At 41.5% G+C, this 27148-nt stretch overlaps 2 protein-coding genes across 2 annotated transcripts in view; one reads left to right on the top strand and one right to left on the bottom strand.

Moving 5' to 3' along the window:
- The window catches only part of sgl (UDP-glucose 6-dehydrogenase sgl), a 93608-nt gene extending 81110 nt beyond the window's left edge, over positions 1 to 12498 (bottom strand). The window contains exon 1 of the mRNA XM_090154899.1: positions 12424 to 12498. The gene's annotated coding sequence lies outside the window, so the exon portion shown is untranslated. The remainder of the gene's footprint in view (positions 1 to 12423) is intronic.
- On the top strand, positions 20 to 27148 carry LOC149935441 (cadherin-related tumor suppressor-like). The gene is made up of 15 exons (XM_090154896.1): positions 20 to 128; positions 272 to 583; positions 648 to 881; positions 1940 to 2141; positions 2211 to 3311; positions 8067 to 8247; positions 12416 to 12672; positions 18560 to 20239; positions 20310 to 22423; positions 22490 to 23132; positions 23202 to 23640; positions 23731 to 24074; positions 24137 to 24363; positions 24438 to 24723; positions 24791 to 27148. Exons 2-15 carry the CDS (start codon positions 509 to 511, stop codon positions 26440 to 26442), a joined length of 9435 nt encoding a protein of 3144 aa, XP_090011022.1. The 5' UTR covers positions 20 to 128; positions 272 to 508; the 3' UTR covers positions 26443 to 27148.

Here is a 27148-nt window from a genome sequence, read left to right as displayed (position 1 = left end):
TCCGCCCCCCTCGCCGTATCCCCCTTTAAGAGATTTTTTTCTATCCTCGAGTTTCGGATAATGTTTGGGTTCCGCGAAAAGAACGAAAAAATGGCCGCGATGAAGCTATTTTCCCACGACGCAAAAATGTAAATATATCGCCTGTCCGCGCGACTAAAATGAATCGCTTTTTGATGACGCGTTTTTCTTTTTCGCCAAAGGGGGAAGTTTTTAAGCTTACCCGGAATGGTTTCGCGAACGTAAATGTAACCTTTGATTCGTTCGTTTACAGGCGACCATCACCGTACTGGATCGTAACGACAGTCCACCCGTTTTCTCGAGTACTTTGAGCAAGTTTTCCCTTTCCGAGGACGCTCCGCCGGGACATACCGTGGCCATCGTCACCGCCGACGATCCGGACATCGAAGGTCGCGTTTCCTACACTATCGTACGGAATGGTGAAGAGAAGAAGTTCGCCCTGGATGCCGAGAACGGGGTCTTGACCCTCCACGAACCCTTGGACAGAGAGATGCAAGCCCAACATCGCGTTATTATCAAAGCCGATGACGAAATACAGTCTTCGGAGACAACCCTTCTAGTCGAGGTAATGACGCGTCTCTTATCAAAGTCGTCTCAACGTCTTTCAACCTTTAAATTTGGTATTACAGGTAACGGACACGAATGACAATCCACCGGTCTTCCAAGAGTTCGTCTACTCGTTCGACATCCCGGAGGACGTTCAGAGAGGGGCGCAAGTGGGCGCCGTGACCGCCACCGACGCGGACGTGGGCGTCAACGGCGAGATGAGCTACAGCGTCCTGAGCGACTGGGGCAACGACGTCTTCTCTCTGAACCCCCAAACCGGCGTCTTCACTTTGACATCCCATCTTGATTACGAACAGGTAAAAAACAACGAGCGCCATCAGACAGCGCGTCTAATTGAATTTTCCTTCTTTCTACAAACGCCGAGAACAGAGGAACATTAACAAAACGCCAACTGATTAACGAACGGATAAGGAGAGGGGCCTACGCGCGAGTTCCAACTCAATGATTAATTTGAATACAAATTTCGCTCCGTCACTTCGCTTCTCCAAATCCCTTCGGATGAAAAATGTTCTTACTTTAGCGAACCGACAAAAACCTTCGACAAAAAATCTAAAAATGAACGGTGTTAGATTGGTTGAAATTCGATTCTAATGGGGTTACTAAAGGGATATAGTGGCTTAACGTTGACCATAGCCGAAAAAAATTTAATTGGTTCGAACCGAGGCTACATTTCCCTTTCTTCGTGGGACTGGATAATGAATGAAGTCTTTCTCTCTCTTGGACTCGGCGGCAAACGTGACCGGGGCTCGGCGCCGCCCGCGAAGCCTTTTTTGAGGGAATGGCTCACGTTTCGGAGATGGAGTACATCGCGAGACGGGGATAGCTACGATGGTAATTGCCGCAAACAAACGAGTCCATAAATTTAAAAAGACGAGCGGCAATAATAGGAGAGCAATTAGTCAGCTAAACCGAGCGAGATGTAAGGGCAGAGGGAGTTCCGCTTCTTACCTTCTTACTTAATCGGGGCTAATTGCCCCTATCGTTTCCTTAGTTACGCGCCCGGGTCTAAGAAGAAGGTTGAAGACGTTTTGGGGGAAGGCGCGCGGTGTCGGGTTCACGTTCGAGGCTACCGATCTTTTCATATCTCGCCACACGTGTTTAATTATTTTAATTTAATCACTCGAAATTGAGCGGTGACCCTGAAAAATAAGTTATCAATTAAACCAGTTACGAGAAAGTATCGTCGATATTATATCCTCGGAGGGCGTACGCTGGCAATTCCCCGTCAATGGGCTCTTCTATAACGACTCACGAAGAGCGATCAAAACGGGTTGAAGCGTACAGCGCCCTCTCGTAATTCGTTGTTTTATTTTTACTCCACTATCTAAGGACTTAATTTGAAACTATAACGCAGGTTCAACATTACATCTTCGTGGTACAAGCTCAGGATTCTGGTCAGCCCTCCCTCACGAGTACCGTGACGGTATACTTTAACGTTCTGGATCTGAACGACAACGCGCCATTGTTCGATCCCATGAGCTACAACGACGAGATTTTGGAGAATGTAACGGTGGGTGCTAGCGTTCTACAAGTCAGCGTTACCGATCTCGATTCTGGTACGATACCCTTATATTAAACCCTCTTGACATCAGGGCGATTCTGAAACCCTTTAATTTATCCTACAGGCGATAATGGACACGTGGTCTACAAAATCGTGGAAGGCGACGAGGAAGAGCACTTCCACATCTCGAGCAACGGAACCATCTTCACCGAGAAAGCTCTGGATCGAGAGGTGCAGTCCTTCTACAATTTGGTCGTCAGCGCCACCGATCAAGCTTGGCCGCCCGAGAAACGCCTCACCAGTACGGTGCAAGTGACCATCATCCTCAAAGACGCGAATGACATGGCACCCGAATTCGTCACTCCCAACGAAACCTCCGTCCTGGAGAATGTCCCTCCTAACACGGTCATCATGGCGGTAAAAGCGGTGGACAGGGACGAAGGGAGGAATAGCTACGTGGAATACAGTTTGGCACCTCAGTCGGATAACAAATTCACCGTGGGACCCATCGACGGCCTCTTGCGGGTAAACGGGCCCTTGGATCGCGAAATGAAGTCCAAGTACGCGGTGACGGTGGTGGCTAAGGACCGCGGTCATCCCTCCAAAATGTCTTCGGTAGAGATATTGGTGAATATCATGGATGAAAACGACAACAACCCGGTCTTCGACCCCAAACAGTACAGCGGATCAGTGTCGGAAAACGCCAGTATCGGTGTCAGTATCCTGCAGGTGTCGTCCACCGACCAGGACGAGGGATTAAGTGGTCAAGTGCGGTATAGCATTATCGCGGGTGATTCCAACCACGATTTCGCCATCGGTGAAGACACGGGTATCATTCGGGTCAGCAAGAACTTGGATTACGAACGAAAGAGTCGCTACATCTTGACCGTGCAGGCGGAGGATGGCGGTAACGACATCCGACTAGACACGGCCACAGTGACCATCAGCGTGACGGACGTGAACGATAACCCACCAACTTTTTTAGACTCCCCCTACGAAGTGCATGTCATGGAGAACGCGGTGGCCACCTCGCCAGTCTCTTTGCTGGTCGTGACTGGTACGGACGCGGATCTACTGCCCAACAACAACATACACTACCTCATCAAAGACGGGGATAAGTCTCTCTTCAGGATTAATTCTTCGTCGGGCGAAATCTTCCTACAGCAGTCCTTGGATAGAGAGAAACAATTCGAATACATCCTGACAATCTTGGCCATGGATTCCGGTAAGTTAGAGAACTCAATACGGCTACCTTCAAAGTCAGATCTTTTTAACTATATTGAAGTTTGAGATCAAAATATTGCATCTAACAGACTAACACTATCCAAGCAAATTTTAGCGCGTAGAGACGCGTTGTACTTCGAGTTCAAGTTAAATCTAGCACAAACTGCACCCGATCACGTAGTTTAGCTTAACTGTCAGATAAGACGCGGTGCCATTTCTTATACAGGCGCGCCTCCCCCCAAAGAAGAGCTGATTAAAAAAATGGGGAAGATATTTCTGTTGGGCAATGAATCGTCGTTGACAGTTCGATGATTGCCTGCAGAGGCCCAGCCATCGATCCCCCTTCGTTCCAAGGACTCATATACAACCTACACTAAACCGCGCGACTACACTGGGGCGCGCTTACCAATGGTCCAATGCCAACATTCTATTTCTACATTACAAATTTACAAGCGTACTACATTTCATTTTTGGCATCTTTTGACTTCGCGAAAAAATATTAAAATACCTCCCAACTCTGCTATAGTCGCCGTGAATGACTTTGGTCAGTCTCTAAACTCTTTAAAAGTTACTAGAGAGAGATAATACTAAAATGAAGAGCTGTCCTACTTCGCTAAACACGTTTTATTCCAATACGCAACTGACAAGGAGAGTACCCGAGGTGTTTATTGCCGATTCTGTTGAAAGTCGGGCGTAATGTAATACTATATGAGATATGAAATTTCCCAAAAGGAGACGTTGCACTACCCATTCGATTTGCCATGGCAATCGAAAATGTTTTTGACCACTTAGAATAAAAATAATATTTTTTCCTTATATTACCCAAAAAGTCTTACAATTTTACCACCAAATTGTTCCAATTTACCCAAACTTGATGAAATTTACCTAAATGTAGTCCAAATTACCCATTTCGTGATTTTAATGTTTTTTTAAAGTTTCGTAGCTAGGACCCTGTGAAACCGAAAAAATTAAATGCTTTTTTAAATGGAGATTTTTTTGTTTTAAGTGATCAAAAACATTTTCGGTTTCCATAGCAAATCGATGGGTAGTGCAACGTCTCCTTTTGGGAAATTTTATATCTCATATAGGTCTACATTACGCCCGACTTTGAACAAAATCGGCAATAAACACCTCGGGTACTCTCCTTTGTGAGTTGCCTTACTCCATTCATTATGGCTTGATAAAACGAAAAATTATACAACAAAACAGTAAATAGAATCCAACTTAAAATGCCACATCGGCATTTTCCCGAAATTCTCCTGAAATTTGTGGTAGAAAAATTCCAGAACGGGATTGTCCGGATCTGTTAGCACGAGGTACGAACGGAACAGGAGGAGCTAATAGAATTTCACACAGATTTTTCAATTATAAATTTCAAAGCTCAAATTATACCAATAACACGATTCAATTTAGATCTGGAAAAATGAGCGTATAATGCACCGTACAAAATTGGGTTTATTTCACGACTTATCATCCAAAGAACAAAATAGATAAATTCCAAAAGGACCCCACCTCCAGCGATAGTGAAAGGAGCCTCCAAGTCCTAATAATATTTTCAAATACACCCTCAAAAGCGAAATTTACACGCACCCTTGGAGAAAACTTTTAGGCGTATTACGTGTAATCACCCAGGGAGTCCCCCTCGGCTTTCACTGAGAAAAAAAAATATTTTGTCTGAGTAGCGTAAGAAACTCGATTTTGGCAAAAATGATTTTTTTGCTGCCCTTACAAGTTTCCTATCTTCGAGGATACGAAAGAAAAAAAATTGTATCTTCCTTTGGACGGTGGGGTCAGACTCAAACTACTCCCCAAAAACTACGACTGGAAAACGGAAATTTTCTAATTAAAAATCTGTCCGAAAGAAAAAGGCCGATATTTTCCGGATGGCATCCGACCATAGATACAACGCGTTTCTTTTATATATATATATATATATATATATATATATATATATAGGTATTTCAGCATTTTTTTATCATCTTCGGCCGTGGCGGTTCGCGGGAATGCGGTCCAAAATTAATAACGGTTGACCGATAATAGGCAGTCGATCAGCGCGGGTCACTAGCCTTGGACCACTCGCTGTATAAGGCGAAGAAGAAACAGAATTCTAAAGATCCTCCGGATAGATATTTCCAATTTTAGCCGAAGATCAGTTTTAACAGGCTGGAAAATCTCTTAGAGAAAAAAATACGCCAGTTTTTAGACGACTAAGTTTCTTATCTATGGAAAAACAAAATTCAAATAGAATTTACTGGGTTAATTTGGCTAATGATTTTCCTCGGACAAAATATTAATATTTGTATGTTCTTATTAAATATTATTATATTCTCTTTAAAAACCATGGTTAATGAGTATTGCTAAAAACTTCAATATAAAAAACCATGAAGTAACATGGAGGCTATTCTGTAAAAATCAAAAATGACCAAAAAATCATGATCAGTCAAAAATTACAATACGCGTGTGCAGAAGAGGCTGCTATCGAAATATCGATAGTATTGGTCAAATTCCAAATCTTGGCGGTCTGTAATACCGACGTATGAGTGATTTTAATGAAATGCTTCGACATACGGTCGATGGTGCCAATTTAAGTCTTGGGCACCAAAAATAAACACTTATTTTAAGTCCGCTTAAGCAATTAGTTTATGTTATTAAAGGATGATAAAATACGCGAAAAAGTAGATTAGTCCATAATTAAAAGGGATAATATAGCTAAATCCTAAACAAATTTGAAAATAAAAAACTTACTAATAACTCGTACCAATAGGTCTTCGAGCAAACAAAAAACGCGAATCTCGGATCAAATAGATCTTCGAGTAATAAACTACATAAAAACTAAACAAAATAGCCAGAAATTCCAACGGTAGACCGGTTTCGTTCTATTTGGAACTCATCAGTACAAAGGCCTAATGGATAAAATCTACACCCAAGTCGACATTTATCGCACAATGACATATTATGAAAAAAAAAATCCATTATCAAACTCCAATAACTTATTCTCAATCTTCGGAATTAGCAATTTTTAAAGTACGATTTTCGTCAGATGTTAGAAGGCCAGGGTTAGGTTTTTTCGTTCTTTGTAAGGCGGTTTGTAAGCCGCGAACTTTGACAGGGTATAAAATAGTCGCGTAGAGACGTAGGAAAAGATACGGCGTTTTTGAAATAAACCGAGCCCAAACGACGCTGAACGCGTTATTGATACCCAACGCCATCTGGATACAAAGTAATACTTTCTTCTTAAACTCGAGGCCACAAAGAACTCGGAGATACTCGAAGAGTCGGGTCGGAAAATAAACTGACAGTTTTATCAAAGGCGGGCAAATGGTAAAGTCCGTTTCTTCCAAGATTAAAGGATATCTCGGATAAGGTTCGTGGCTCTTACGGGCAGATGGGACATAATTCTCGACGGAATAAAAAGATTGAGCAAATTTTTTCCAAGTATTATTTCGGGATTACGTTGTACGTTAGCCGGCTCTAAGAGACCATTGCGTGGCGGAAATATATAAATGTATGGCCCGTTGGAAAAGTAAAACAAAGTACCCAAAATTTGACAGTTAACATCGGATTAGATACGCCGCTTCGATATTCGACTGAAACCCGCCTCAGGACTGGCTCTCTCAAATACCGAACAGAGAAAAAAAAATTCTCAGTTACAAAAAAGAAAGGCTTAGGAAAGGAGTAAAGTTGAAAAAAATTCTGGCTATTTCCTCCATCATTGTCAAATTGAGAACAAAAAGCGAACTACGGTTTGAACCCAGCCAAACCACGTTTAGAAAATAAATTGGAGAAATGTAAAAAGAGATACCATGCTTTCCAAAACCGAAAATTTACGATAAAGAGCTCCCGCACGAAGACTTATTTGGACGTTTATTTTCCAGCCCCAAATGCGTCCCATAGCATAGATATATTAAATATTATAGATCCACAATTCTACGAGCGACTGATGCGGAAGCGACAACTAGCAGACAGCATGTATTTTCTGGATGCAAAAGCAGAAAAAAATAACACGTGACTTCTAATCCGCGTAACTCTAGAGCTATCAACATTATTAGGCCTAACCTACCACGTTATTTTTTCCCAAATACTAATTTTTGTCACCGATAGACGACACTATTACCATAAGTCTATAATAGTGTTCCATAAGTTTGTCACTTTTTGAAATATTTTACTGAGACGTCATCACGAGAAGAAATTCTCGCCGTAGCGAGGCTCTGTCAAAGGCTACGTGTGACGCGTTAGCAAGCGGACGCAAAACGGCGACGAAGCCCGTAATGCAGTCGGTCTTGTGAATAGCTCTCAGTAAAACTTTTGCATGTGTAGAATAGGAAGTGTCACACCTTTGTAACTTTTGCTATTACATAGCGCATCCAGAAAATATGGGTCTTCTGTTAGATGTCTCTTCCATGTTCTTCCGACGGGCCCGTGTGCAGCGTAAGGTATCTATGGTGTTTAGTAACCCGCCAAAAGGTGGTCTGAAAATATGGCTGCGCTCAAAACATTTTTAACAAAATAATCTATACTGGGTGTTAAATAAGCTTTTAAATGAGACATTATTAAAGATTCGAATCGTATATGGTCCCTGAATAAATGAATTCGCAATTTCTGCTTTTTCGAGGACAGTATAATCGAAATCAATTTTCCGCTGAGGAACTCGAGTCCACGAAACGGAAACTTGAAATAAATAATCCGGCATATCACTCTTATTAAAGCTAGCGGAATGGAACGCTAACTTTTATATTTATTCGATATATTTGCGCAGGTTCTCCACGTCAGACGGGGACTGGAACGGTGATAGTGGTGGTAAGCGACGTCAACGACAACCCTCCCGTCTTCGAGAGGGCCCATTCCACGGTGACAGTGATGGAGAACCAGCCGGCGGGGACCGAGGTCATCAGCGTCACCGCCACCGACAGCGACACTGGACGCAACGGATTGCTCAGGTACGACGCGACACCCACCCAACTTTGACCCTGATCGGCAACCTTCCACCAGTCACTCTCTTGACCTCCTACGTACGGAAGGGGCCTCGTAGAACTTAAAATGAGGCCGCGGGTTTTAAAGTACTTTTCGGATACGTCCCCGGTTAATGGTCGCGACATATGTCTCTCGACGACTCGGGAGGGACACGACCCGTATTTTATCGCCTCTGATAGACCGGTTATGTCTAAGACAGCGGCTAAAGAGCGGGGAGACCTTCGTTCCGATCATCAACCGCGTCGTAATCCTACTTCACTTCAATACGCCACTTCAGTATTTACTCTGGCGCCATCTACGGCGGGAAATTACGCGTTTCTCTTCTATGATTATAGATGGCGCGTAAGTCACCGCGTATTGCCGGAGGAAAAATTGTTACAAAACTACTGATAAAAAGCTTTAATAGCCACTAAAACCCACGCCTTAGAAACTACGCGATCGTAAAAAGCAGATACAGTCTATTGAGAGCTACCCAAAATTAAGCGTTAGAAAACACTCGAATTAAATATTAACCAGAAGATGTTTTGTTATCAATTTTGGTCCTTCTTCACTTAAGTTACCCCCTTAATGGTTAGTGTAGTTCCATGTCAAACCCTAGTAAACGACATTTTTTCAAAATTGAAGATATCATAGTTTTTTATTTCTATTATTTCGTATGGGAATGTAAGTGATGATTTTTCTGTGGAGATGGGGTTTGTACAATCAGTGGTGCGAAATTCCCGGGGCCATTCGGAAAAGGGCGCTTTTTAGTAGCTTGGTACCAAAGGGGCCCATCACCTTGTAGAAATTCAGTGATAAGGGCCCCGCGATTACATAATTTGCCTCGAACGGTCCTGTGTACAAATAGCCGTGCAATTCAGATTCATTCTATCTCGAAATTTGGCGTTTACCTTAAGACAATCGAATTTCCTCCGTAGATTAAATTTAGACCAGAAACATCGCGCTATATTAGAGACGCATTCACATATTGCCTTCAGGGAAATATGCAAAAAGGGGCGAAATCCACCCGAGGTACCTTCTTATTTAATAATGTTTGAGGTAGATGGCGACACTATAAAGTTTATGAAAAATAAACTTTTTTTAAAAGTTTTTAATTAATTACTAAATTATAGTACTTTAAATTCTTATTAAAAATATATAATTTTTGTAATTTAAACTCACAATTAATTTTAACAGTAGTTAACACTCTCCGCCATAGATGGCACTGTAATACAATTTTAAACTATCCAATCAGGGAAGATAATTTTGTATTTTAAATATCGACAAAACCGTTCTCCTCTAAAAACTGAAAACTTCCAACCAATCGTTGAAAATCAAAATTATGACGTTATGTTGCTATCAGAGCTCCATCTACTAACAAATAACGCCATCACCACGTTACCTCGGATGAATTTTACCCCTTTAAAGTCGTCCGTTAAATATTGTGAATCGATCTATTGAGGCATATTTCAAATCAACACCCAGATAAATACTTACGACACCAGAAATAAATAATTTATTGACTTCTTATTTCTTTAGAAACGCCATACCAAAAAAAAATCAGAATATACAAATACAACTTCAAAACGATACTCAATATTTATGGCGAACAAACGTGAAAAGGTATTCTGGCTATAAACACTCGATGTCGTTTGACAGGCGGGGAGAGCTTAAAAAATATCGCGGAATGTCAAAAAATAAATCGCCGTGGCTCTTAAAAACCCACTTGTTCGATCATAAGTAAAAAAAAATCCATCGCCAACGGACACGGTCAAAGTCGAAGTACACTCGGATTTGAGAAATATCTGTGACAGGATGTCAAATCCGATGGGGTGAATATAATGTAGCCTCAACCTCCGGGAGAAAGAAAAAATCTTAGTCCCCCCCAAAGATCCCCAAAAAAAAGCCTCACCCGCCCATTTTAATAAATACCAATAGTTGACACGCCGGCCATCAGTTTGCCCTAGAACGTCTTTACCCAGATTTATCAGCGAAGAAGGTTAGCTAATACCGGAGGCAAGGCTAGAGAACTCGGGTCTCTGGCTTCGACTTAAACTGTCAATTAAGGGGCAACGTAAGCTTTCGAGAGCGGGTGGGGAGGGCGTTCAGAAATAGAAAAATGCGCCCTCGTCGGTGGCCCGGGGAAGAGAACCCACTTTCGACGCACCGCCAGTCTAGATGTCATCTCGGATATTTTCTCATATCAAAGGGATTTGGTTTTTGTGGGGAAAACTAGTCGAAGGTTAAGACCTCTTTCTCCCACATTTCTTCTCTCTCTTGGGAAGTATTTATTTTTAGTCGTTCTCAGGCATGGTCCGCCGAAAGTAAGATAACAGCCAGATAGAAAGAGGACATAAATCCGAGAGAGAGCGCCTGTGAGGAATTTATCTTCCTTTCTTATTCTAGATGGGATTTACGCGTAGCAGCGTCGCTAGTAGCCAATGTCAACGTTAAGAAGACCAACTTGCCAATACGTACTAATGAGTTGGGATGGAAACGTCCTAAGTACTTTAAGGACCTGTCCTTGATAAAACGGTCAATCAGTCGGGATATTTCGCTCAGTGTCTCCGAAACCCTTAATCTTATTGCCCCCGGCCGGATAAGTGGTTTTCGCGTCATCTCTGTAGCGAAAGGCCACCATCATCACCCTTTTCTCCCATCTAACCCAGTCTTTTTTACCGTATACGCTATTAAATAACCCTTTCATCTCTCAAAAGTCACCTCAAAGGTCAAAGTTAAAGATAATAATGGACAGCCCGTGTTCGCAATGATCGCGCTTATTTATTTGAAAGTAGGACTTTTAAAAACCATTTCCCTTCAAGGTCACAGTTATAAATAAAATGGTGATATGTATCATCGACAAATGAATTCAGATACCAAGAAAATGGGAAAGCAGAAATTTTAAATACATCCTCGCGAACATGGTAGCGAAAGCTCGTCCACTTTCGAATTTTCGTGACATTATTCCACACTGGCCATCCTCAGTGGAGCTACTAGGATTATTTTACACGTAGGCTGGACATTTAGGACATTTTAAAATAATAAAACAAAAAACTCGTTGTAATCAGGAGCGAAGTTTGTAGTTATACAGAAAACAATAAAAATTCAGGTTTATAAATAGCAATATTTCATTAAATATTTTTAAAATTCAAGTTTTTGAAAAGCATTATTTCGTTTAAATATTTTTAAATAAAAATATTTCATTTAAATATTTTTAAATAGCAATATTTCATTTAAATATTTTTAAATAGCAATATTTCATTTAAATATTTTTAAATAGCAATATTTCATTTAAATATTTTTAAATAGCTATATTCCATTTAAATATGTTTAAATAGCTATATTTCATTTAAATATTTTTAAATAGCTATATTTCATTTAAATATTTTTAAATAGCTATATTTCATTTAAATATTTTTAAATAGCTATATTTCATTTAAATATTTTTAAATGGCTATATTTCATTTAAACATTTTTAAAGAGCATTATTTCATTTAAACATTTTTAAAGAGCATTATTTCATTTAAATATTTTGAAAATTCAAGTTTTTAAAGACAATTATTTCATTTAAATATATTGAAAATTCAAGTTTTTAAAGAGCATTATTTCATTTAAATATTTTGAAAATTCATGTTTTTAAAGAGCATTATTTCATTTAAATATTTTTAAATAGCAATATTTCATTTAAATATTTTTAAATATCAATATTTCATTTAAATATTTTTAAATAGCAATATTTCATTTAAATATTTTTAAATATCAATATTTCATTTAAATATTTTCAAATATCAATATTTCATTTAAATATTTTAGCAATATTTCATTTAAATATTTTTAATAGCAATATTTCATTTAAATATTTTTAATAGCAATATTTTATTTAAATATTTTTAAATAGCAATATTTCATTTAAAAATACTTTTAAAATTCAAGTTTCCAAAATAGCAATAATTCGTTATTTCATTTTGAAAATAAAAACTAAGTAAGATTCATAACATTAAAATACAATTACATTACAATTACATTTTGTTATTAAAAAGCGAGAATGGTACCAGAAGCAAATGTCACTACCCCATATTCTTAGTATCTGAATGCATATCCGGTATACCCATTAAATTTCAAAAAATACCAAACAGAATTGTAATATTTGATCAGGTACTCACTGGAAGGGCTGGACGAGGACAATCTGTTCAGAGTGGACCCTGCCAGCGGCACAGTTCTAACAAAGACAGTTCTGGACAGAGAGGAAGGCTCCTTGTACACGATGCTCCTGGTGGTCCGTGACAGTGGTCTACTGACGCAACACTCGGCGACGGCAACCCTGACTATCCTGGTTGGTGATGAAAACGATAACCAACCAAAATTCGCAGAGAGTAGATACGTGGTTCACATCCCCGAAGACGCATTGGCTGGTAAGTGAAATTTAAACACGTTTAAAATTATGCAAGAATTATTACGCTAGACCTAGAAATACCCCAAATAAACAGTAAACAACCTACATTCTGCGCTTGCGTTCTCCACAACCTAAATCCTTTGGTAATTGCAATCGATAAACTTAAAAAAAAATTGAGATAGTCGCGAGTATCTTAAAATTTAAAACAATAAGGTGATAAATACGTTTTTATCATAAATAACATAATAATAAGTATGGCACGGTGCCTGAGAAATCACTGCCGTCAGCAGTAAACATGGCTTTTTGAAAATTTAAACACTTTCAAAATAAAAAACGAGCCTTACTTCGGTAAAGTAAATTATTAGCTATTTTCAATGCCAATTATAAATTTTTTAATTGCTCTCTCAAGAAATGAAAATCTCATTTCTCTCAAAATTGACTAGTAAGAAGAAGAATAAGTTATCGCCATCTAGTGAGTAATCTTAAAACTAACGTAGAAACATTGGATTTTAAAGACGTGATGAAACGCCATAAGTTTATAGTATTATTGGTTTTTTTCTCTAAAATATGTTATTGAGAGTCATTACAGAATGACGTCATCACGAAAAGAATATATAAAGGCTAATTTAACATTAAAATAAATTCGATCAATTATGGTTAAAATACGACTTAAAACTGTAGACGTAGGTTTGTTATGTACAGACTGTTTAGCCTGTACGTTATCCTTACGCGTTTTCTACCTACTAATTTTAATTTGTAACAATTATTAGCAGAATTTATGCTTTTAGTTAAATTTTTAGCCTAATAGTCAAGAGAAATTGAAAGGGGTTTTAAATAATACAGGGTGTTTCAAAAGGTTATGCAAACATTTTAAGGAGTTGTAGGGGTGAGTTGAGAAGTATGCCTGTTTTTTTCCCATTTTCCTACGATGAGTTAAAAGAGCGCCAGAGAGCTTCAAAGTGTGGACTACTAGCCCCTGACACTATGCTGAACTAAACCTAAATTGGGCAATAACTCAGAAATTAAGTTCGATAGTATATTTCGTTTTGGCAGGGCCGTGCTTGGGGGGGGGGGGGGGGGGGAGGGGGGCGAGCCGGGCGGTAGCCCAGGGCCGCTAAAATTTTACCATAGGGATGTATCTTGGAGGATAAAAGTGTTTATAATACGATACCTCTAGCATAGGCGGTAATATAAACAAGCGCGGGATAGGGGGAGTGGCCTATTTGGTCAAACGTACGTTTTTAATGACATCTAGTGGTGAAGAAATTTATTTGGAATTTGATTTTGGGTGAGAATTCGTCTCAATCGTCTGCTTTTATATTTTTTGAAGTTGACGCCGGTTGTAAGAGGTAAGCTGGTTTCACAAATATGCCGGAAAGACGATAATAAACGCCGAGCTGAAAATAGGTTCCCATTCGATATACCGCTAACGTTCAACTTTACGCAGCTAATTTTCCGTCGAGTGTGAAACCAGCTTTAAAATTTAACGTTTAATTAAATATTATTGGAAAATATTGTCGTTACGATAAATGTAAAAGTGATTCGCGATATCACAAAAACATAACTTTTTATCCGGTACCTAAGCCTGGGAAGAGAAATGTTAATTTAGAACTAATTCAAAAATGGATTTCAAGTACTAACAGAGACACAATTACTGTATCAACTTTGAAAAAACATCATTACGTTTGCAATTTGCATTTGGTTGGTAAAATTTTAAAATTTCCGGAATTAAAATGAATGTAAATTTATCCCATTTGCTCCGCTGTTACTTTGGTGTAAAAACCAAGAAAATAGGTTCTCTAGTTCTAAATTTGTCTCGGTAATGGCAGCACTAAACGACGTTCGACCAGAAACACCTTTATCCTCCAAGGAGGGCCGCTACACTCACAAGGAGACATCCCGAAGTGTAACCCACCGATTTTGTTCAAACTCGGGGGATTGATAGACCTTCACGTAACTTGAAAAATCCTAAAGGGAATTTATTCAATGGGCAACCGTTTTGCCATGGCAACGAAAAATGTTTTTGACAACAACAAATGGAAATTTTCCCATTGAAAATAACATGGGATTCTGACCGATTCCTAGGACCCCCTGTGAATAGAGGTCGGGGATGGTTAACTTTTATTCTATAGATAAGGTCTCAAAATTATTCGTAAAACGTTTTGATCAAGTAATTTATATTTCTGTATTATCCGATTAATTTTTTTTTCGATAAAAAGCTTAAATTTTCCGAATAATAATGTTTTTTAATCATTTTCCGAAATATTAACTGGTAAATTTCTTTGTTTACATTTTTTTCCCGAAAAAATCAATTTAAACATGGATAATGATTAACCGTCCCCGACCTCTACCTGTGAAAAATTTAACAAATTTCAAAATTTCGAAAATGCCAAAAATAGAAAAAAATAGATTAAAATTGACCAAAAAAACATCAAAATTGATCAACTGTTGATCAATTTGAGGTCAAAATCCCATGTTATTTTCAATGGGAAAATTTAATATTTTGTGTTGTCAAAAACATTTTTCGTTGCCATGGCAAAACGGTTGCCCATTGAATAAATTCCCTTTAGGATTTTTCATGATACATGAAGGTCTACCAATCCCCCGAGTTTGAACAAAATCGGTGGGTTACACTTCGGGATGTCTCCTGGTCAGTTTCGCCCATGCATTTCGCCCGGGGCCGCGAGACCTCTAAGCACGGCCCTGCGCTTTGGGCATATTTAGACACTAGAAATGCTCTAGATGCTAAAAAACCGAAATTGGACAATAACTCAGAAATTAGGTTCGATAGCATATTTCACCTTGAGCATATTTAGACACTAGCAATGCTCTATTCTAAACTAAACCTACTTGTCATACTTATCGATAATAAGTTACTTATGTGCTTTTTCAAATAAATAAAAACCTTGCCCCGATGATGCGTTGATGGCCGAAGCTACAAAGTAATATTACTCTGTTGTAGTAGGCTTAAAATATCTTAGACGTAACGCTCCTTGGAAGCAAAATCTCCATTAAACTGGCAAAGTTCGTCGACACTCATTTCACCCAAGAATCGGATTCTTAAAAAAATTCTTTTGGCTACAATGGACAATTAGAAAGACATTTTTTTCTCTACCTTCCTATATAATCGTTTTTAATAAGGGGAACTTGAAAAAAGACGGCTGTGGCAATTACTCATTGCAGCGGGGAACACTTTAATTGCGTCCCTTTTTCGCCAATTCGATACCACAACACCCGCAGCTACAGAAAACCTCCCGGCTTAGCTTACAATAGACCTGTTTACGCCAGTTGTTTGGGAAAATGGGGTTAAAACACAGCGGTGCTACCCGTCATAAATAGTCGTTGCGAGAAAATTAATAAATTGATAGTATCAGAAGTGTATAAAATATTTCTTACGAGATAAGTATCCAATGGCAGCGACCGGATTTTAAGATGTAAAGTGACGTAGCTGGGAAACTTTGGTCAGACAGGACAAGTTAAGTAGGGCTCCCTGTAGTTTTTTGACTTCTTAGTAGGAATTTAGCTCAACTAAGTCTAACCAAATATAGTGATTGATACTCGAATTTCTAATTTCTATGCTCACTGCACTGAATTTCAGTAGCAATTTTAAAGTTAATCCCAAAAACTTAATTATTTAAAAATTTATGTGTCTCTTTTGTTAGGATTTTTGGGGCAGCTTTAAAATATCAAGGCAGTGGCGTAGCCAGAAATTCGCCAAAGGGGGGGGGTCGAAGTATGTGAATGTTAAGAGAGGGGTCGAGAAGGGGGTGGAAATTTAGTGCTTTTGAAGGTAGGCCCAAGGGGGTCTGGAACCGGAACCCCCCCTTGTCTACGCCACTGTATAAAGGTGGGACATTGCCTACCTGGTATCGCTACTGAATAGGTGTAGGATAATATTTATTTATTGGATTTAAAAAAAATTCAGAATTTAATTCGAGTGGCTTTCGCCACGTAAATTTACTGGAAAAAGTGCTACTGAGCCGACTTAAAATTGAATTGTTGACTGACAAATAAAATTAAAATTATAGTTTAAGTGGTTTATCGAAAACTGCCTCCAACATTCGAAAATACAAGTTCTATTTCTATAGCATAATAAACTTCTGGCAGTAATAATTTAAAATCTAGATTTAGGGGGCATTGCCAAAAAACTGGATTGCCCGTGAGGAATGTTGACAATATTGCCACGAAATATTCGTTTCGTAAATTACATCCATCCATTAAATTTACGGTCATATTAATGCCCAAAATATATTTATACTTAGACGATTTTTGCGTTGCGCCTAATCCACCTCGCGCTCCAACAGTAAGCTTCTTCCCCCTAACAAAAATCCACTCAGCTCGGTACCTCATTGGCTCCCTAAAAGTGACGTCTTCCGAACAATCGGCGGCGGCGCGATCAGCGCGTTCAAAATTACTGGCGGCGGCGGCGCAAGCCTCTACTCCCCCCCCCCCTCATACCGGGAGGGGGAGAATAGACCGTGATGCCTGCGTATAGTCTCAAAATAGTAATTTTCCCTAAATATAAATCAATTCTTGTTCATATTAATAAGTATATATAAATATTTATTTGAACGCAAAAATATTAAAAGAAATATACAAATTGTTTCGGCTTATCTCTCGATTTCAATCAAAATGAAGCCAACAATTGGCAGGAAGTAATATAGGCGCGGGTCCGGTAAAGTTTGTACCAGGCGCGTAACGAGAATTTGTCGTGGCTGTCTTTACTCCGCTGATAGATTTACGGAGCCAGAAAGTTTCGTTTAGTTTTTTTCGTGGGGTTTTTGAAAATAATGAATGTGGAAAAGGCGCTGATTTTCAAGATAATTCTATTTTGCGTCAGGGTGTCTGCCACAGTTGTTTGAAAAATGTTGTAGTCGTGAGCGAAATTTCTAAAAAGACCAGTTCGTTTTCCCCCCTCCCCGAGCCTTTTTTGCTCCCCCCTCTTTATTTTATCTTAGCTATCGTCCCAAAGAATATATTATTTTGAAGACCCCCCCCCAAAAGCAACTCTTTATTACCAAGAAAAACAATGGGATACTCATGAGCAGTCACCTATTCTTTATACCCCCCCCCCCTTCCTCCTCCCACCTTCTGCCAAATTTTTACTAATAACAAAAAGAAGTGGGCCATTTTATTGTTGATTTGGAATTAATGAAAAACCACTCTAAAAATTAACTTTACCAAAAAAGTTGTAACGACTTCAAAGCGTAGAAATTGTACTGCGCCGGGATGTTTACTTGTTTATAAACCATATTTTTAAGATTTTATAAGGCAGTATTTTGAAACACAATTTCAAAAGTCAGTGCTTCGATTTCCCAATGGACGTATATGACCTTTGTACTCACCTTTGTACTACTTAAAAGGGCCACACCGGCGTTTGAATTTGACATGTTTCACGCGCTAGTTTCCAGAATATGATTGGTCGTATTTGCTACCACGTGCTAAATTCGGGCCGAATTTTTCAAACGCCGGTGTGGCCTTTTAAAGGGGGTATATTTATAAATCAAAAAATAATCTGCTGACACGTGCACCGATTGGTTTGCGACCTAACTAGCGAAAGTTACCCTACCTTACGATAAATCTATTGAAAAAAAAATTAGGTCTTCCACCATAAAAATGAAACTTTAATCGAAACAGACATTTTTTGTTTAATATTAAATATTTTTATTAAAAAATATCAAAACATATGCGACCTTTTTACCATTATGATTTGAGTGTAGTTTTAAAAAACTTGAAAATAAAATCATCGCTTCGAAATAGGTCCCAAATCGACTTATTTCTTAGGTTTGAAGAAATGTTTGTTTGTGGAAACACTAGCGCCATCTCTTAGATTACTAGCCAAACTTAAAACAAGTTGAACATGCTAAAACAAAGTTTCATACTTCATATTCTATTTTACTTTTTAGGACACTTTGTTTTGGGTACTCAAGCAGAGGATCCCGACGCTGGATTAAATAAACGTCTAGTGTACCATCTGAGTGGAATGGACGCCGACAAATTCCAAATCAACCAAGACACCGGAATAATTAAACTAGTACAGAAATTATCGGAAAAAAAGGAGGGCTACCATTTGGAAATATTTGCCACTGACAACGGCGATCCACCACTGTCGTCCAGTACCTTGGTCGACGTATTCCTAAGCGGAAGTAAAGCTTTCCCGACATTCCGTCCTGGCGTCCGCAGTTTCAGCTTCCCGGAGTCTTCCGAAAACGTGTACGTTACGACGGTGTCGGCTACGTCACCCAAGACAGACATCGTGAAATATAGCATCGCTGGTGGAAGCCCTACCAGTCCATTCAAGATCGACCCCGAGTCCGGTGAACTACGAATAGTCGGTGGTCTGGACCACGAAACCATCCCCAAATACGAGCTCTGGATCGAAGCCCGCGACAGCGATAATCCGTCTTTGGCAAGCGCAGCCCGTATCGACATCGAGATTGGCGATAGCAATGACAATGCTCCCCTGTTCGAACAAGAATATTACAACGCTAGTGTCGGTGAAGAACAACATCCGCCTCAGCTGGTGCTAACTGTCAAAGCGACGGACGCGGACAGTAAGGAAAATGGAGAAATTACCTACACTTTCGTTTCTCCCACAAACGGACAGAATCCTTTCAAACTTGACTCGAAAACGGGCAAGATTCAAACCAACGCGGTTTTAGATCGCGAGAAAATCGAGCTGTACCAATTGGTAGTAGCGGCTATTGACCACGGAACTCCTCAAAAAACGGGTACGGCTACCATCTTCGTTACGGTTTTGGACAAGAATGACAATCCTCCGCGGTTTACCCGTCTTTTTAGCGTCAATGTAACCGAAAATGCCCCAGTGGGTACTTTCGTCATCCAAGTGACGTCTTCCGACCGGGACATCGAGTCGAACGCCAAAGCCGTTTATAGCTTCACCGAAAATCCCGGCAGTAAATTTAACATAGATCCGGTTTCGGGTAACGTCACGGTTGCCAGTTGGATCGATCGCGAAATTAAGGACGAGTACTTGTTGAAGGTCGCCGCCGTCGACGGTTCCTGGAGAGCGGAAACGCCATTGACCATCTCGGTTCAAGATCTGAATGACAACACCCCCGAATTTAACACTCCGGTTCACACTTTCAACTTTCCGGAATTGCAAGCGCCAGTGGCTTTCGTGGGTCGGGTTTCGGCCAGTGATCGCGATAAGCCCGGACCTAATTCGGTCATCTCGTATTCGTTGAAAAGACCTTCGGATTACTTTCGAATAGACCCGTCCAGCGGCGAAGTAATGAGTAAACAGTCGTTGCGATATCGTAGAACTTCGCGAGGATTCTCTCCGGAAAATCAACACGCGCTGCACGTCATGGCTACTGACCACGGCAAACCGCCCTTATCAGCCGAAACTATGGTAGTCATCAACATCGTGGACTCGAATAACAACGCTCCCGTCTTTGAGAAAGAGGAATACCTGTCACCAGTACCGGACACGGCGTCCGTAGGTCTCTCCGTATTGAAGCTATTGGCCGAAGACAAAGAGGATGTCGGAGTAAACGCCGAGATCGAATACATGATTACTGGTGGAAACGGAACCGAATACTTCGCGGTTAATAGTCAAACTGGTAAGTAACTGATTCGTATACAGATAAGTAGTTACGAATCGATGTTTTACTTAAATTTAATGCATTTCAGGTTGGGTAAGCGTGACGACTAGACTTCCGGGACATCGTGGAAAGTATTACGCTCTGTACGTCACCGCTTCCGACAAAGGAATCCCTCCCAAGTCCGCCGAAGCCAAAGTAACGTTCGTTGTGACGGGAGAGAACGGGCACAGTCCCGTTTTCGCGGCTTTGAGCTACCAAGTCTCCATCATTGAAAACGAACCGCTCTATTCGGAGATTGCCACTGTTTCCGCGACGGACGCTGATCCGGGTGGCTTGAATGGCAAAGTAGTCTATTCGATAATATCGGGTGATGAGAGCGAAACCTTCGCCATCGGAAAAACGACGGGAATAGTTACGTTAATTAAGTCTTTAGACTACGAAACTATAAAGGAATACCATTTGAACGTCACCGCTACCGATGGCGGCTTCTACTCCAAGCAGACCACGGCCATGTTGACCGTTCTGGTTTCGGACGTCAACGACAACGCGCCACTGTTCAATTCGAGCTCCTTCGACGCTTACATCGGCGAAAACGAAGCCATTGGAACGTTCGTTACCCGAATTACCGCTAAGGATGCCGACTCCAAGAAGAACGCCATCATCTTGTACTCCTTGGTCGCTGGCTCGGGCAGGGAATCCTTCGTCATCGAAAGTGAAACCGGAGTGCTGAGGGCTAAAATAAAGTTCGACTACGAAGAAACTAATCTCTATCAAGTAGAAGTTGTCGCCGCCAATCCGGGGACTACGCAATACAGCGCCACCAAAGTGACCATTCACGTTACGGGTAAAAACGAATTTTACCCCAAATTCGTACAGCAAGTTTTCCAGTTTACCGTCAGCGAATCTTCGCCTACCGGGACGACAGTCGGGGTTCTGCAGGCTACCGACGAAGACAGCGGTCGCGAAGGGGAAGTTTTCTTTCTTCTCGTCGGAAGTAGCAACGATAAAGGTTTCAAAGTTAACCCTAAAACTGGAGTGATGACGGTTTCGAGGAATTTGGACAGGGAATCGCAAGCCAGAGTCGTTTTGACAGTGATGGCCAAAAACTACGGAAGTATCAGAGGAAACGATACCGACGAAGCCCAAGTCGTGATCAGCATTCAAGACGGAAATGATCCACCCGTCTTCTCAAAAGAGTTGTACGAAGCTAGGGTCTCCGAAGCGGCTCCCGCGGGCACCCACGTGATTAGCGTGGTAGCGACCGACAAAGACGTTCGCCCAAATAACCATCAGTTCTTATATTCCATTATTGACGATTCCAAATCGACATTCAGCATTGATCCCAACTCCGGTTCCATTCAAACAGCGGCGACGTTGGACCGAGAAACTATTCCTTATTACAATATCACAGTGGCAGCCATCGATGGTGGAATTCCGCCTCAAACTGGAACCGCCATGGTGACTGTTGTATTGGACGACGTCAATGACAACGGGCCGATTTTCGACCCGCCCGAAGTAACGGGATACGTCATGGAAAACGAACCGCCTTTCACGAGCGTCATGGTACTGAGTGCCACGGACAGAGATTTACCACCGAACGGGGCGCCTTTCACGTACTTCCTTGTCGGCGGAGAATACAAAAACTATTTCGAAGTGGACAGACATTCCGGCTTGGTCAGAACGATGCAAAGTTTGAATCGGGAAGCTACGCCGTCGATCGTGTTGACGGTAGAAGTGCACGACAGCGGGGTTCCTCAACGAAAGTCACGTCATCCAATCACAATCATCGTCATGGACGAAAACGACAGCCCATCTTCGTCTCGAAGCCTCACGGTTTTAGTGTGGATGTACAACGACGTTTTCCCCGGAGGAAAAGTAGCCAACGTTCATCCCTTAGATCAAGACGTCACCGGACAATTCCAATGTTCCATCGTTAGAGGTGACAGCTCCGTATTCCAAATCCCAAGCAAATGCGATCTGCACGTCTACCGAATCAAGAACCCCCGCAATTACACCATCACTGTCAAGGGTAACGATGGTAAACATCCCAACGTCACGTCGACGGTCCAAGTGAATTTCGCTTCTTTCGAAAACGAAACTATGACCAACAGTGTCACCCTTCGTATCTTGAATCAATCCGCCGAAGCGTTCTTGAACAACGATTTTGAACTATTTCAGAAAACACTCGCGGACGTTTTTAAGGTAAGATATAGGTCATTCTTTGGCGATTATAATGTATGACTAAAATCACATTTTTCTCTTTCGCAGTCCGTGGGTTTTCCAATTTTATACAGTATTACAACCGTCAACGATCACATCGAAATGACTCTAGCCATAAAAACTACTCGCCAAACTTACATCAAACCGGAAGAAGTATTATCTCTCCTCCAAGAGAGAAAACACGTCATCAGTAAGGGTAAAAACGTCGTCATCGGTTACGACCCTTGCGACAACGTACCTTGCCAAAACGGAGCGACGTGCCAAACCTACTTGGACTTCCAGGAGTCCTTGTCCATAATCGATTCCTCGTCGCTAGTCTTTACCTCTCCAACCGTCAGTCGCCAGTTCCATTGCGAATGTCCGGGAGGATACTCGGGCAACTTGTGCCAATACCAAAACGACCCTTGCTCTCCGGATCCTTGCCTTAATAAAGGAGCTTGCCAACACGACGGCCTCGATTTCGAATGCGTCTGTCCTCCTCAGTACGAAGGAAAACGATGCGATGAACAAAGGAAAGAATCCTGTAGCAGTTCTCCTTGTAAAAACGGAGGTACTTGCGAAGAAGCACCGGATAGATCTTTCTTCTGTCTTTGTCGCCCAGGATTCAGAGGAACGTTGTGCGAACAGGCCTCCGACAGTTGCAGACCCAACAGGTGTCAAAATGGTGGATCTTGCGTCAGTAAGAAGCCAGGTAAGTTATCGGGACGAATTGAGGGGGGAAACTCAAACAAGCCTAACATCTTTCTTTTGAAAATTAAAGGTTACGAATGCGCGTGCGAAGCAAATTTCTTCGGCCGTCATTGCGAAAAATCCACTTTTGGGTTCAAGATGTATTCCTACATGGCATTCCCGTCCCTGGACCCATCAACCAACGACCTGTCCATTACTTTCGCTACCAACAAACGGAATAGCTTGTTGTTTTACAATTACGGACCTCAAGCTGGTGGGCGATCCGATTTCGTGGCTTTAGAGTTAGTCGATGGCAGACCGAAATTTTCGTTCGGTGGTTCGAGAACCGCTATAGCAGTCGTCAGAGGAGACAAAATAGTTTCCGATCGACAATGGCACAAAGTCACCTTCATTCGAAACGGAAGGGTCGCTTCTCTGTCCGTAGCGGATTGCAGTCAATTCGGAGAAATTTGCGAAGATTGCGCGCACGACAACGCTTCTTGTTCTTACTCCATCGTCGGACACACTGGGTATACGTTCATTTCAAATTAATACGCGGAAAACTGTTTTACAATACCGCGCATAATTCGTAAAACTAATAAATTCAAACCATTCCCAAGGTCCCTAAACTTCGACAAAAATCCCTTTTTTGTGGGAGGTGTTCCGTCCGTTGAGGCGTTATTGGAAAGGCCTGGTCAAATCGAATCCGACGACTTCGTTGGCTGTATTCACAGCGTTTCGGTGAATGGGCGCCAGTTGGACTTGAAAAACCCGGTGAAATCTCTGCACGTCACTCCTACTTGCGGTCGTAAAGCGGAAGTCTGTACTACTTCGAGTAGCGGAAGCTCAACCATTGTCAACAATGTCGGTGGAATATGCGGTGAAAGTGCCACATGTAAAGACTTATGGTACACCTTCAGTTGTACTTGCGCTTCTGGTTTAGCGGCTCCCAATTGTAACGAAGGTATACGAGATCCTAGTTTATAAAAAAAAAACACACAAGCTAATACGTTAACTTTTCAATAGCTTTGGAGGCGTTTTCATTGGATGGTGGTAACTCTTTCCTGGAACTCATTCCAAAGGAAAAGTATAATAGAATTCAATTGGGATCCAGTAGCTATCACAGGTGGAGAAGAGCGACCAATGTCGCTACGGACCCAAGGACCAAACATTTAACTTTTAAATTCAGAACGAAATCGTCGAATGGTGCCATACTCTCCGCTGCTACCGAAGAAATTCTGAGCGTTATATTCGTAAGTCCTATAAATAATTCTTTAACTCCCCGGTATCAAATAATACGGAATTTAATGAATCAAATGTTTCGCAGTTGAGAGATAAGAAACTGTATTTCGGACGAGGCACCAAAGTAGCCCTGAATAACATCCAAATTCTGGAGAACCCGGTTTCAATCAGCGACGGTGAATGGCATTCCTTCGAGTTGAGACAGGGACAAGAGAGGGGTTCCAAAGTTAATATATCCATTGATGACCGATTGTGCGAGCTGGCCCGAGATAGTTCGGGAGCAGTTACCGACATTCTTGACCCCTATCTAACGTCGTTGACTTTGGGTGGACTTCAAGAACCAGTTTTGACTGACAACAGAGACATTCCGAGTAAATATAGATACATTTTTGACTTTTAACAAAGATTCCCTCGATGTAAATTCGTATTTTTTTACAGGCCTCCAAGGTTGCTTCCAAATGATAACTTTGAACGGAGAAGCGCAAGCGATGAATTGGAGCAACAGTTTCTTCGACGTCATCCCGCACGGATCGGCCACTCAACGGGCATGCTCTGACGACGTGCTCGGTTTGGGTTTGACGCAAACAGACCCTCTAGGCATCGGCGTCATCTTGGTCATCGTCTTCTTTGCCATTTTAATCGTGGTTATCTTGGTCAGTTTCATCGTCTTCCGCAAACGAAAAATGCGTCGCGACAAACCTGGTCATTTGAAACCGGGTGGAGCTTTTCTGGCTGGCTCGAGCGATACGCAGAGGGGCCATACTGACTCGGGTTATCCGGATGGCTCTCCCGAAGATATTCTTAGAAGTCACATGCCTCAGGATTTGGTGCCAAAGAAAATGAAGGATCGCGAAATAGAAAGGCCTCAAAGACCAGACATCATAGAGAGAGAAGTTATTAACAAATCCCCCATCACGGCTATTCCTCGAATGGAAGAGCCTCCGATGCCGGAGCCGGTCAAGTCGTCGAGTTCATACGGAGTGCACGGGCTGGACTCGGAGCCGCCGGAACACTACGACCTGGAGAACGCCAGCAGCATTGCCCCATCCGACATCGACATAGTCTATCACTACAAAGGTTTCCGAGACGGTAACGTTCGCAAATACAAAGCCAATCCTCATTTGCCAAATTTCCATAAACACAACCATCGTCACAGTCCTCGCAGTTTCCAAGCTAGTCCCATTCGCGAAAGCCCTCGGAACATTTTGCGCCAAAGTCCCAACTCCGCCGTTCCCAGGGAGAGCCCTTCAGTCCTGAAAATGCAGAACACGCCATTGGCGCGCCTCAGCCCATCCAGCGAACTTTCGCAACAAACGCCGCGCATATTGACTTTGCAAGACATCAGTGGCAAACCTCTGCAGACAGCCCTTTTGGCCACGTCGCAAGGAGTCGGTCCTAAAGAGCTGCGCGATCCTATGAGCAACTCCGAAAGGAGTTTGAACAGTCCCGTCAGCAATATGAGCCATAGCACCAGCAGCATGCGGTCGGGCCCGCAGACGGTGGGCAAAAAGAAGGAGGCCGCGATGTCACTGGGGCTTACGGCCGAAGAAATCGAGAGGCTCAATTCGCGGCCCAGAAACTCCAGTCTGGTCAGTACCTTGGACGCCGTATCGTCCTCGAGCGACGATAACACGGAGAAAAACAAACTAGCCGAGCTTTTAGAGACCAATACCGAGTTGTTAGAAGCTCCCGATTCGTCCACGGACGAAAGCGGAAATGATTCCTTCACTTGTTCCGAGTTCGAATACGACAACAATTACGACAAAGTGCACCGAGATTTCGGCCCGGGCAACATGATCTTCTCCAAACTAGCCGAGGAGGACAACGAAAACGACGAGGACTCTGCCAAAAATTACGATGGCTTCGATTCTTTTCGCGGCTCTCTTAGTACCCTGGTGGCGTCTGACGATGACCTCAGCAACCTTTCTTCGTACAAGCCACCCAACGGTTCTATGCTGGGTTGGGACTATCTGCTTAACTGGGGTCCTAACTTTCAAAACTTAGTGGGTGTTTTCAAGGACATCGCGGAGCTTCCTGATACGATGACGGCGGCTACGTCACACGTCAAACCTAACGAAGAATACGTCTGACGTACGGCAACCGCGAAATTCGTGTATTAATTATGTAAAAAGACTTATTCCTTGCGGGAATGAGCGAACGTTTCTAACGCGTTATTTAGAAGAAACCAATTCGAAACAACGAAACAAACGGACCCTCCAATGGCATTCCATACCGACAAATCTTGCGCACGTTAAAGTTACTATTGAAAATGAGATCATCTCCATAACTGTCCAAAGATTATTCTAACGGGGGTGAAAGAGAAATCTGCCAAAACCGGTGCATTATTCACTATTAAGAATCAAATTTAATGTACCTCAGTAAATTTTGTTTTACCTAGTCAAATAGGTGTTACGCGAACACTGTAACGTAATCATAGGTGAATTTAGGCCTGTATATTTGGTTCTTAATAAGACAGTTTCAACGCGGACAAAATTATTCACGATCCAAATTATTGGCGTTGAATATTTTTTCAGTGGATTAAATCTTTGGCATTACTGTAAAATATGTAGAAGACACCCCCTCCAGTTCCGAATCCTCATCATTAATTCATTCTCACGCTTGTTGTTTTAATCAAATATTCGTGTGTTTTTCGAGGAGATTAAACTAAACATTACCCTTGAAAACATTAATAGTGCCAAGAGTTTCGGATACTCATTACGATTTTGCGTTACGATTGATTTTATTATGTTTTGTAAATATCTAGGCATTATATATTTTAATAAATTTTTGTAAAAA

The sequence above is a fragment of the Leiobunum rupestre genome, chromosome 7 (assembly GCF_980474605.1).
Source record: "Leiobunum rupestre chromosome 7, qqLeiRupe1.1.hap1, whole genome shotgun sequence".
Taxonomy (NCBI): domain Eukaryota; kingdom Metazoa; phylum Arthropoda; class Arachnida; order Opiliones; family Sclerosomatidae; genus Leiobunum; species Leiobunum rupestre.
This window is presented reverse-complemented; position numbering and strand designations above follow the sequence as displayed.

What these genes read in the sequence shown, in the direction of transcription:
- LOC149935441 (XM_090154896.1), top strand. Translation starts at nt 509, where the DNA reads ATGCAAGCCCAACATCGCGTTATTATCAAAGCCGATGACGAAATACAG. An exon ending in TTGCGTCAGTAAGAAGCCAG is followed by an intron (nt 23,133 to 23,201) that starts GTAAGTTATCGG and finishes TGAAAATTAAAG; the next exon opens with GTTACGAATGCGCGTGCGAA. An exon ending in GGCTCCCAATTGTAACGAAG is followed by an intron (nt 24,075 to 24,136) that starts GTATACGAGATC and finishes ACTTTTCAATAG; the next exon opens with CTTTGGAGGCGTTTTCATTG.